At 37.9% G+C, this 12,612-nt stretch overlaps 1 protein-coding gene across 2 annotated transcripts in view; it reads left to right on the forward strand.

Annotated features, from left to right (window-relative positions):
- The first annotated feature begins 5,813 nt into the window (after nt 1–5,813).
- The window catches only part of PTGFRN (prostaglandin F2 receptor inhibitor), a 102,731-nt gene continuing 95,932 nt past the window's right edge, over nt 5,814–12,612 (forward strand). The window contains exon 1 of one of the 2 annotated variants that reach the window (XM_087966591.1): nt 5,814–6,184. In XM_087966591.1, the coding sequence (XP_087822717.1) occupies nt 6,130–6,184 (55 nt within the window). In that variant the 5' untranslated portion in view covers nt 5,814–6,129. The remainder of the gene's footprint in view (nt 6,185–12,612) is intronic. The other variant, XM_087966590.1, reaches the window with a different exon arrangement.

A 12,612-nucleotide genomic window follows, 5' to 3' on the forward strand; every position in this document is an offset into this window, starting at 1 on the left:
AAGTTTATTCAGCTCTTACTCATTATCAGCAGGTAGGCATTGCCACTATAGCCATAGCCTTCTATGTCAATACACATAATCCATTAAAATCCAGACACCTTAAGTATTTCTTTATTCCTGTTGGGTTATAACCTACATCAAAGAAAAAGAACACAAGAAAAACAGTAATCGGATAGCAGATAACTCTTTTCCCAATGTCCCTAAATAGTGCTGTCAATACAGCTTAACTTCAGAATTTGAGAATTAAAAAAGAAATCCAAACGAAAAACAACTCTGCCCTATAATAAAATCAACAATACTTATTTCCTGAGCTGTAAAGCAAATAACTTATCTATGATCCAATAACATTTGATGCCTATGGTCCACATTCTAACAAAAATAATAGGAAGAATTGAACTATGAAATGTTTTGTGGCAAGATTAATTCAAAAAATAGAGAATAAAAACATAATCATAACAAGATATAATTTGACAACTTTTAGCTTTGACCCTACTTTCACTGATTTGTAAATTATGTACAGGTATGATTACGTTCATCTATAAGTTTTAAAATAGTTGGAAACTATATTCGCTGTAATGATTATGTCAAGAATTGCTGAAAAAGAAGCCAAGGACTTGCTCTGAGAAAATTTAGATTAGTTTGATTGCTATTTCACTGCTGATATGTTAGCAAGTATTAGATAAATAATATTTGTAATTTGAATGCTTCAAAAATATATTATATAAAAAATATATTAACTGCTCTTAAAAGGTTTCTAATAAAATGTTAAAAGAGCAGCAATTTCCATTAAAAGTCAGAAAAAAACCTTCCAATTTAAAAATATGAAAAAGCACTGCAGCTGGTGTCATTCTGTAGGTCTCTCCTTAAGATAGGGGAGCCATTACTATTCTTACCTGATGTAGAAAATTAACAGCACATATCTGCGAATGTTATTAAGACATACAGATTGTCATGAAGAGTTAGGCACATCTCTCACATAAGATTAATCATGTTAGCCCATGTGCATGCTATCCCTTGCCATCAACATGCCTGTATCCAGTTTTGCTCCATTTCTATATTGAATGGAGAAGTAGGCCTTTAGCTTCTACTGCCATTCTCTTGAGTGCAAGTGGAACCATTTGTGGAATCAGTTATTTTGATAGCCTTCCATTTATTTCATATATAATAAAAATGAGTACCTGCTTATGTATTTGAAGAGACTGGAAATTGGAAACATAACTGAAGGACATGAACCTTTCTTTTATTTTCCTTATCAAATGCCTAAATAGGATTCTAGTGATTACATAAACTTGATAGTTGATAAGGATGGGAGAGCACAAACTACAGGTGGACAGTAGGCTGATGTGAAATATAAGCAGATGCAAGTTACAGGTATTTTTCATCAGTTACAATCTCATTTTTATCCTTCTCTTTTTTCCACATTCTATTTCTGCATATCTCAATCCTCCTTCCCATCCAGGTTGAAAAGTAATTGTCTTAAGCCATTAGGCATTAATAAAGAATGAGCCTCTTTTTCCTCCCCATGTGTAATTTCCAACAGAAAGTTAAGTTTTAAGGCACGCATAATACAGGAGGATTGGCAGTAGACTGACAATAGCAATTCAACACTAGATGTGCACAATCAATTACTCTCTTTGATGGAAAAACAAATAGGATCACTAGTCAGTCTGGTTCTGGTTGCTTAAGTCTCTTATGAAGCTCTGTATTTGAATCATTTCCCATTGGGATTGTAACAGCTAGGGCATGTATAGACATTTACAATAATTAAAAACATTAGTCTTGAAACAGTGCTCTTATAAAAGACAAGGTAAATAAGCCCTTTTTTTAAAAAAAAATCCACAATAAAATATCTATTTACTTATTTATCTTCACTGTATTAATTATGTGAATATTTGTGTGTTCAAATGACCAAAAATATTTGTGGCACTTCCATATGGAGAGCTAATAATCTTGAAGAAATGAGAGTGTGTGACTATTTTATGTATTGGCTTTCTGTTTTGTGAAAAGCTGAAAGATGGGAAAATGTAATTAAAAACCAGCCAAAGGAGTTTCATCCTCTTCTTTGGTGGGGGACATCTCAGTGATCTTTGCACTGAGGTAAAGAAACTTTAACAATAAATGTCTTCAATTCCAGTAAAAAAATAGAGGAGAGCACATTTTTTGCAACTACAACTTGCATTTGCAATGGGCATAATACATGAGGTAAACAAGAGTAGTGCCCATCATTTTCCTTCCTTTCTCCTTTTTTCTTTTTAGAATCTCAGGCTATGAGGCAAACCACTGGGTACTACTTGGAAGATGTAGTAGTCTGTAGTAGTAGTAGTCTGTAGTACCACAAACAAATGGACTTGAAATCAAGAAAGATTTGCCTTGGAGAAGTAAATGAAATCTTTAAGTTGTCTGTAAAATCCCATGGATAAGGTTGAACAATTGTTTTACAAAATATTTTTGGAAATTATTGGCATCTCTTTATTTATGAATACTTTTATACCGCTTTAAGGTTTTAGGTTCATGTAATCCAAGACACGTAAATTGTAAGTTAAAAGTTTGTCTCAGTGTATTTCAATGTCAACCTTGTAAGAGTCTCAGTGCCTTGTCCAGTTGTAAATGAAGATGAGTTAGGAAAACAGTTTCTGTATTTTCATCTTTTCACTCACTTTGGCCACAGTACTGCTAGATATCCTATCTCAATCATGTTTTTCATGCCCCCAATTGATGGCTTTTCCTTCTGGACTGGTTAAAGAAAACTTGGGAGTAGAAAATGAAGTGGTAAAACTCTTGTCAATTACACTTTCTTATAAACAAAATGAAACCCATTACTTAACTCGTCCACTATTTCATCTCTAATTTTGTTAGAGATGAAAACAAATACAGCTAGGTCTTTTTACTGTTTCATCAATAAATTTGGACACCCTCCCCAAAAAAGCAAGGACAGATCCACAATTGTTTCATTAGTTATGTTGTAAATTTAAAAGAGTCCAACTTTCACTGTTCCACTGGTGAACTTGTAACTAAACAGTGACCAAAAGAATGGGATGGAGAAAATCCAGCCACAGTGCACAGCAACCAATTTGAGAGGAGGTGTTTGCATACAATGAAATGAAGCATACTGTATGCTGGATAGCAACACTTGATCTCGACTCAGAAAACATTACTTCTGAAGTGCAGCAGAGAAAGGAGGTTGCTTTCCCAGAGGGCTGGGAGAAAGTAGAGGATAATGTCAAGTGTTCCTGCTTCAAGAAATGGTCAGTGGCCCATGCTTGTACAAGGGCAAGCTGGTCATGCAGATCAATCATTAGCTGCAAAACTTTTCAGTGAGATAGCCCAACAGCTTTATGAGGGAAACATATGAAAAAGAGACATATTAATCATTAACAAATTTATTACCATTCGAACTTTTGTGGATCACATCTGTCTCCATTTATCTATTACATATACATGCCACTTTATAATCATTTAAAATAATTCCCCAGATTAAAATTAAAAACAGCAAGTCAGTAAAACTCAGTCAGCAAGTCAGTAAAAATATTTTAACTTTTATTTTCCAAAAAAGGCATTGAAGAAGTAACACCTGTGCAGGAAAAAAGAAGTGAAAAGTATTTGAAATTTAGTGAAAGCAATGGAATGTATATTGGAAAATGAAGCATTGCTGTTAGGCAAGGAGTCAAGGAATCAGTGGAAAAGAAGTATGGAGTAAGAGTAGAGCATGCACAGTATATTAAAAAAGAAAAGGCATGGCTTCAAGATTTCTGTGCTGCAGAAGCCCATATGGCCAAGCATGTTGTAACTGGTAGATAATCTGAGCAGCTTGGATTTACATGACCTGCTCTGCAGGCTCTCTCCTTAAAGACACCTAAAATCTACAGCTGGTCCAGAATGCAGCAGTTATAGCTTCACACTTGTGTGAAACTATTGCAAGAGCTGAATTGGTAATGGATAATATCTATGTGCAGACCAAAGTTTAAAAGGCTGATATCTTTTAAAGCCTTACATGGCTCAAGTCCTGGTTATCACTGGATGTCACTCACAGTAATATCTGTTCATTCAATAAAATATGGAAAGTGCTCCTTTTGGGTCCCTACTCTGAAGGGGTGTTGCCATTAGAAGTCAGGAAGGTAGTTCTTTCTTATTGCTGACTCTCTCCTCCAAACAGCAGTTTCCAAAATCAGACCAGAACCAACATTGTTAAGATTTAGGAAAGCTCTAAAGACAGAATGCCTTTGGGGCTGATAGGTTGAAATTGCTCTTGCAGTGAGGTTACCAGTTGTATCAACTTGTTCTTTGTTGTTTCTTGGCACAATACGGCAGGACAAAATGTTATTATTCTGTTTGTTTTAATTCTTTTCAGTGTATACTGGAAGTGTAAGCTGATTAGAATCAACATATAAGTGACATGCAAGTTTAAATACTTACAAGGCATGGGAAAAGAAAATACTGAAATTATATCTTCACATTGTTTTGTTTTACTAGCTTTACTATTGAACTAAGCTGAAAGTATATTAAATAGGAAGCCCAAAAATACTAATAATTTCATTATTCTCATCACTGTGATTCAGGATGTCAAGTCTTAATTCCTAAAGCAATATTTTTTTTCCATTTGAATTAATTTTCTTTCTCCCGAGTCACCTTCCCTAAAAAATCCTTTCTCTGAAGGAGGGCAAAATTCATACCTCATAAACTATTAATATTATCTTCAAATGCTGGGCTAACACCTGGATCTCTCTAAATTCAAACTAATCAAGCTATGTCTTAGTGAGAATCTCACCCCACAGTTTACATATCAGCATAAACTAGCATCAATTAAAAAGGAAGCAAGGAAGCTCGAGTTCAAGAGAAACTCTTCCTTACTCAAAAGGAAATAGTCAATGTCCATATTTACTTATAAATGATCAATGAAAGGACTAAACTGCTGCTCAGAACATGGGCAGATCGAAAACACAGCTGCTGTTTGGACTAAACTAGGTGTATTAATTAACCATTAAGCAGACTAAGCACCAGGCCCAAAGGGGATACCATAAAAACTTTTTATGTAGCCTAAGCTTGGCTTAGTTTGTACACTATGTACGAAGGAGGGCCCCCCCAAGATTTGTCGGTGCTTAGGGCCCCAGTGAGCCTTAATCCACCACTGGGTGGGCTGCATCCCTTTCCAATATTACCCGAGACTAAACCTGGCGGAAGCAAAGGGATTTACCTCCCGAGTAAACAGATCCAGTCCCGCCTTGCAAATCTTACCACCTTTGGTGTCGAGCGCGTTTGTTCTCGAGAGAAATTCCTACACTCACCACGGTTTTCGAAAGCGCGGGGTAAAGGCCACGTGCGGCCGGGGCTGTCGGCAGCCGCGTTCTTTGATTCACTTCCCGGTTTCTTTGGCTTGAAAGTCGCTCGGTATGCGGGCAATTATTCCCTCCCCCTCCTTTCTCGGGAATGGGGTGTGTGTGTGTGTGTCTCCGTTCTTGCCCTTGCCCGACGATCACTTTCCCGCCGCGGAGTTGGAGGCGCTGGGTTTCCCTTTCCCTGCCGAAAAGAGGCAGGCGAGGGCGGGGTCCGCTCAATGGCATTGGCTGGCGCGCCAGACTCAGGCGGAGGGCGTGACCGCCTAGGTAGGGAGGTTCCCTTGTAACCCGAGCCTTAATCGATGGCTTTCCTCAGCCCGGCCGAAGGCGACGCGCGGACTCTGGAGAACGCGCTGTCGGAGGACCAGCGGCGGCTGCCTGGAGGAGTGCCAGCGCTTCACCTTCTTCTTCCTCCTCCTCCTCCCCTTTAAGGGGTGGGAGCCGGGCTGGCCTCCTTTCGGCACCTGTGGGAGGGGGAGCGGGGCGGGGGCAGGGAAAGTTTGGGTCTGTGGTTGGCTGCGCGGCCGGACTTAGGCGGTGGCGGGGGAGAAAAAGCGGGCGGCTCCCGCCCTCCCTCGCTCGCGCCTGCCGGTTCCCAGGACAATCCAGAGCCAGCGGGGAACGAGCGACGGCTGTTGGCTGCCACTCGGATTGGATTGGATTGCCCCCCCACTCCCCTCCTGGCAGAGGCTTCACTTGACTGAAGCGGGGAAGCTCATTAACCGGCCGCTTTGGGGGGTCAGGCTGGCTTTCGGCGCGCTTCCTCGGTCTTCGCTCCCAATCTGTACGCGGCGGTATGGGGGACCGGACGGAGAAGGCGCCTGTTTCCCTGCTCCTCGTCCTGTTGGCGGGTGAGTCTTGGGGAGGGAGGAGGAAAAGTGGCTGCGGAAAGGGATAATGCCGGTAACGCATTGGGGCGGGAGGGAGAGATTTTAATGGGTGTGAGATAATGCTTTTTGCAAGCCAGAGAGTGATGGTTTGGAGCCCTAAATAAACTAATTTATTTGCTCTCATTAAGCCGGTACAGGTATTGTGACGAGACGTGTGAAGTGCCAAAAAAAGGGGGGGTAATGGGGGCATTTTGGGCACATGGTTTTTCTAACCGGGGAATGTAGGAAATCCTTAAGGGAAAAAAATATTGTGCTAAGTGCCATTGCCGTCATTCTCTTATTCTGAATTTTAAAAATCGGCTCTACATCCTTGATTTGTGTGCGTTGAAAGAGAAACCTTTGTTTTCTTAATCCGTGTTTCCCAACTGTCGAAGAGGTAATCTATAGAATTCTTTTAGATAGTTCATTATCCCTAATTTTCTCTCCCCTCCCCTCCCCTCCTTAGCAATGAATTAAAAACATTTACCTTGAGTTTTCACATTTCAGTAAAACGGTAAAAAACGGGTATTTGCAACGGCTTCTTTAAGAGGTAGTGCATGTAATTATTGTGAACTTTCCAGTTGAAAGATTTTTAGAGGAGGGGGAGGGAATATTATATTTTTGTTCATGCTGTGTTTTGGGTACTGTCTCCCTTCCCCCTCAGTTATCACTTCATAGTTCATTTTATGATGATGTCAGAGTTCACTTAGAGAGCAGTGAACTTATTTGCATTATGTGTATCTTGCTAGAAATCTAGCATCAGAAGTGCTCCAACACTAATTTTAGGTTTGTTAATTTGTGTTTTCTCTTGTTATGTTCTAATTAATGAATGGCACCTCTAAAGTTGTAGGCTCTGGAAAGAGCTGTCTTGGTGTGGATTCCAGTGCTAGACAAGAAAAGGTGTGTTTTGTACTTGTGTTTTGGCCTTTGGTACAGTTTAAAAGTAGAAATATGTATAAGAGACCGAACAAACCTAGATATACAATATGTACAAAGGAATTTTGAAGTAGTTATTCATGATTTTGTAACATCTGGAAAATTATTTCAGAAATTTTGTCATTAACTAGTAATGTGTCAGAATTGAATATATTACAAGAGTGTTTTCATTTTTAAAGTTGCAGAGCTCAGAAGAATTTATTGGGTTAAACTTAATTGGAATTTATGCCTGGGGCTAATGAGAGAATGGATTTTATTAATTATTATATCATTAACTTTGGAGAACGATAAGCCTCCATTTGGAGGAGCCATTCAGAAGACATCAGATATCTGAATAAAGACTTTGGACTTTACTCCTAAAGAACATAAAGGTTCATTGCTTGGTGAATCAGTCTACATGATTTGCATTAATTTATATGTAAGTTATTACAGCATTGAATATATTTTATGTAATTTACATAAACTTGGATTTCCTAGACATAGAGATTTAATAGCATCCCTCCATATGGTTCATTAAATTGAGGTGTTAGTAGACTTCAATTTTCATCAATTTTTACCAAATACCAATTTTTACCAAGTAATTTTCATTTACAAGATACTGGATTTCAGGAATGGCCATATTTCATGTTCCTGCAGTTCCTTTATTTTGGAGGTGATTAATTTAATTCCATAGAGATATTTAGTGAATCCCATTGATAATGATCATTAAGCACAAAATCAGGAGTTATTGTCTTTCAGTAGGTGCCTTCCCTGAACTACTGGTATATGTAAGAACAGTTTTGGACTGTTAGCCCTGAACTGAAGAGGCAAGAGTCTAGTTTTTGAAGCCCAAAGGCTTCATGCTGTATTTATCTTTATGCATTAATTGTTGGTAATGTCCAACTAATTGGTTCACTGTCTTGTTTCCAGTATTAGAAAAAAGGGAACAGGTAATGGCAAGTTATGAAAAAAATGTATTGTGTTCCAGAAATTATAGTACCACAGTACTTATTCTTTAAATTGTCTCTAAAGAAAGTGGTGCATTGCCACCATCATGATTAAAAAATGCTACTGTAGCGATATTGCATAAAAGTTGCACACATGAGAAGTGAGGTGAAGGAAGAGAGCAAGTGACAAATGTATGTCAAGATGCAAAAATATTTCTATGCTTGTAACAGATATTGCAATGTAAATATTGTGAATACATACTGGTAGGCTGTGCATAATGATGTCATTGACTGTGCCTTCAGTTTGATATAACCTTGGTTTTCTTCAGATGCTTTGGGAGGGTGCTTTCTTAAAAATGCCTTTTGTTTTGTTTGGGAGAATTATTTTCCAGTCATAGTTGATTCCTGGTAAGTGCCTGAACTTAGTCCCTGCAATCTTTTTTGGCAAGATTTTGAAAAGTATCTTGCCACTGCCTTAGGGATGAGAGAAAGTGACTGGTCCAGCTGTATTCATGCCTAAAACAGGACTGAACCTCATGCCCTCCCAGTTTCTTGCTTAGTGCCTTAAACCACAGGTTATAAGCTGTAAGCAGGCCTTTTTTTACATTTCTTTCATATTTTCATCTTTAAACATCAAAATATAATCCTTAGAAGAAGCAATAAAGAGTTTGAGAATTACTTCCCTATGTGTTGAGGATTGTGTTGTTAAAGAGACACAATATATGTTACATATAATTAGATAGAATTTGTACCATAAAAACAAAGAAATTCAGTGAAATGTTTGGCTAATTTATACCATATAGAGAGGCATAGTGCACTGTGACGTGTTATGTGATTAGAAATGTACCAGTTATATATTTACCAACTACACTAGAAAGTGTGATACTGTTTGGCAGTAAAACAAGTAGAGGCACTTGCCTTAAGAAATCACTTTCGGTGACTGCACATATGGTGTAAACCCCATAGGTAAATGCTTCACTATCCTTCACTGCTTAACAGCAACATAGAAAGTTTCTGCAAGCTGTTTGTGATCAGTCTGTAACCTGAACAAATGTCAAGCTCTCCAGTTCTAATTAAGATAAATAAGATAATTTAATTTAAAAACCTGCTGCTTTCTTTGGTGAGAAAAGCTTGAGGGAAGAAGGTGAGTCATGTTATACCTCTGTAGGAAAACTCACAGTAAACTTGTAAAATCTCCAGGTAATCAATATCTCTCTTCCATGCTTCAGAGACCCTTCTTTTTTCTGCCTAATCTTCAGTTTTTGGATAACATTAGGGAATCTTTCAGAGACTTCATTTCATGTTCATTGTTCTTTGCCATTGCTTGCATTTCCAGCTGTTTGATTTCTTTGATGCTACAACAGTTAGTAATTTGAATCAAGGTTTAATTCAAATCCTGCCGTTAAAAGCTTCCAGTAATTAGTTGCTTATCTGCTTGTAATCATGAACCTCATGAAGCAGTGTCCTTTACAATGCAATTATAGTTAGACAACAAACATGAGAGCATTAAGGGGTTTGTTCGTTAGATATGCTATTTAGCAGATAAAAGAAATATACAAAAATAAATATGGGGAAACCCTGCTTGTCCAAATGGTAAGGAAAAGAATTTACTTAACAATTTTTCTTCTGCTGGCAATCTACATGAATTGGACTAAAGAAATACTTTCAAGCAGACATTTTTGGTTTCAGCAAGTACAAAAAAAGAACTGAGTGTAACCAAAAGGATTCTAAGTTGAGAAAAATTCTGCTGTAAGGTATTACAATATTTTAGGCTTTTAGAATGAGAATGAAGGTATGCATTGGAAGACCTAGTAGAGGCATAGAAAATGTGCATATAAGTGAAAAACATTACAAGTTTTTGTTTCTTTTGTAATAGAATTCTGGGTCATTCATTGAAGCTAAATGTGGGGAAATTTAAGGCCAATGAAAGGATGTACTTTACATAGCAATCATACTTGTTTAGCCAAGTTCTGGTTTGGTTTCCTTTTCTCTCTAATTGCAAAACTAGACGGCTTCCCCAATATAATAATATAAAGTCAGGTTTGTCTACAAAGCATGTTTAATGTTAAGTATACACCTGAGGAAGATTGTCTGAGGCAAGGCAGTGGAGATGTTTTTGTTCCTTAAAAATCATGGTATTTGAAATATTTGTTCTTATATAGCATGCATGTGTTGCCTGTGCATGTTTTTCAGGGGATCTGCAACTTCTGTTTTATAAAATGGGTATTTGCTGGGCTTTGTGGAACAGATAGTTTAGCATTTGGAAGTCAGATCCCCTCTTCAAACTATACTCACAAAACAGCTGTGTAAGAGGACTGATGCCAGGAAGTAAAGTGAGAGTGGCTTAGCCTAAGGACCAGGATGCTTCTCTGCAGCACTTTTTAAAGCTGCTTTTGTTTTATAACTCCATGAATTCAGGAGTTTATGTGAAGTTCTGGAAACTATACATTTACTTCTAAAATTTAAGATTATATATAATTATGTGCAATTATATACACAGGTTTAGACAATCTAGTCAACTTCTGTGTTTTAACTAAGTGAACAGGGGTTCAAACCTGCATTATGATTCAAAAACATGAAAGGTTCAGAAATATGAAAACCCTTCAGCCAGGCTTTATATTTCCTCCTCTGGAGAAATAGATTTCAAACACTTCCTGTAGCAAGCTAAATGCCTTTTCTGTTGCTTTTGAATTTTACTCCATTGTTCCTCACAAAACTCTTCTAGCTCAGATAGTGCTCCCACAAAGGAGCTGTTACAAGTACAATTTAAGGGGGCACCCATTTCTTTACCTATCATAATCACTTTTTCTTATCCTGAATTTGTCAACAGCTGCACATCAATTCAAATTTGCACAAAGATGGTATGTTTAGTTTGTACCGTGTAGATATTGTGTCAGCTTTTGTTCACTTAGGAATTCATACAGCTGCATTATTTACTCAAAGCAAGTTGCATTTGCCTGCAGTCTTTGTGGCTATACTTACAATGAAAGCATTTGAGAATCTTTGAAGAGATATTGTAACTTCTCTTTGCATGATTAAGATGCCCGTGCAGATCACATCTGTTAGTATTTGGCATGCTATGTGAAATCTACTCATTTTAATGCCTCAGGGGGAAAATGTGTTCTTTATTGTTTTCATGGTATGTGAATTTGAAGTAGGCTGATCCTATGAAATTTGTTGTAGTTTCATGTTGTAAAATTGTTTGAGAATATGCAGTAATATTCTATTTGTGTTTTTGTTCTTTTATTTTTCATTAGTTGTATGATTTACAACATAAAATGTTCATCAATGCTATCTTAATAAAGTGTGACATACAGTATATCTTTTTTCATATTTTTTTTAAAATAATCAGGACTGCTTTACTCTAAAGATAAAGATTTTCTTTTATCCAGTCATGTCCAACTCTAGGGGGCAGTGGTCATCTCCGTTTCTTAGCTAAGGGAGGTAGCGTTTTCTGAAGACACTTTGTGGCCGGCATAACTATAGTATATGCCAAGGTGCATGAAACACTGTTTCTTTCCCACCGAGGTGGTATTTATTTACTTGCATCTGCAAGCTTTCAAACTGGTAGGTGGGCAGGAGCTGAGGCAATTAACGGGTGCTCATCCTGTCATATAGTTCTCAGGTCTTGAATCCAGTTGCCAAGCTCAGCAACTTTAACCGCTGAACCATCACACCCCAAGCTTTATTTTACTTGAATATTTATCAGTACATTAATATTATAATTCGAATATTGACATATTCTACTATATGTAGGCACACGAAATTATGTGTTGTGTGTATATGTGAAACTGAGAAAGTAAAAAGGTAAAAGAATCTGAATAAGAATTCTCGGATCTTATGGAATGTGATTGTTGCATACTGGTAGGAACTTAAGGAGTAGGTTTAATTATTAATAAAAGGTCTAAATGTAGGGCAAAAAGTATGAATTGGGTCTCTAGACCAATGGTCACCAACTGGTGGGCCACGGCCCACTGGTAGTCCACGAGAAAATTTTGGTGGTCCGCAGATAAATTTCACCCCCAGAGCACCCCCCCAAAGCAATTAATCCAGGCTGTGCGGAAACACAAGGCTGTACCGCCCACATGGCTCACGGGAACCCTCCCCACTCACTCCTCACCTGGCAAACTTGCCTGCTAAATTGCTATTTTTCCTTTTCCCCCCCGACTATCAGCTGTTCTGCTGTGCTGGGAGATTAGCTAGAAAGCAGGAAATCGTTGGATTTCTTGCTTTCTAGCTAATCTTTAGATCTTCGGCTCTGCTTTTAAACAGAACCAAACCTTCCTTAGGACTGAAGCTTCTATTATTCAGGGCAGACTCAGGTAGCCGATGGCAGAAAGATAGATCTCTGAATAATTCTGTGATTCTTTGAGAAACTCAATCTGCCTGCCTGCTTTGCCTGATTTTGGGTAAAAGTTGCTCTTTTTTAAAAATAAAAAAATCAATATTTACATACATGGTGTATTGTGAGTTAATTTGGTGAGTTTGCTTGCAGGTAGCCAATGGCAGAAAGATAGATCTCTGAATGAATCTATGAATCTGTGAGCA

This window comes from Notechis scutatus, chromosome 5 (assembly GCF_049901735.1).
Source record: "Notechis scutatus isolate UNSWTSFEM ecotype Mainland chromosome 5, rNotScu1.2, whole genome shotgun sequence".
NCBI lineage: Eukaryota > Metazoa > Chordata > Lepidosauria > Squamata > Elapidae > Notechis > Notechis scutatus.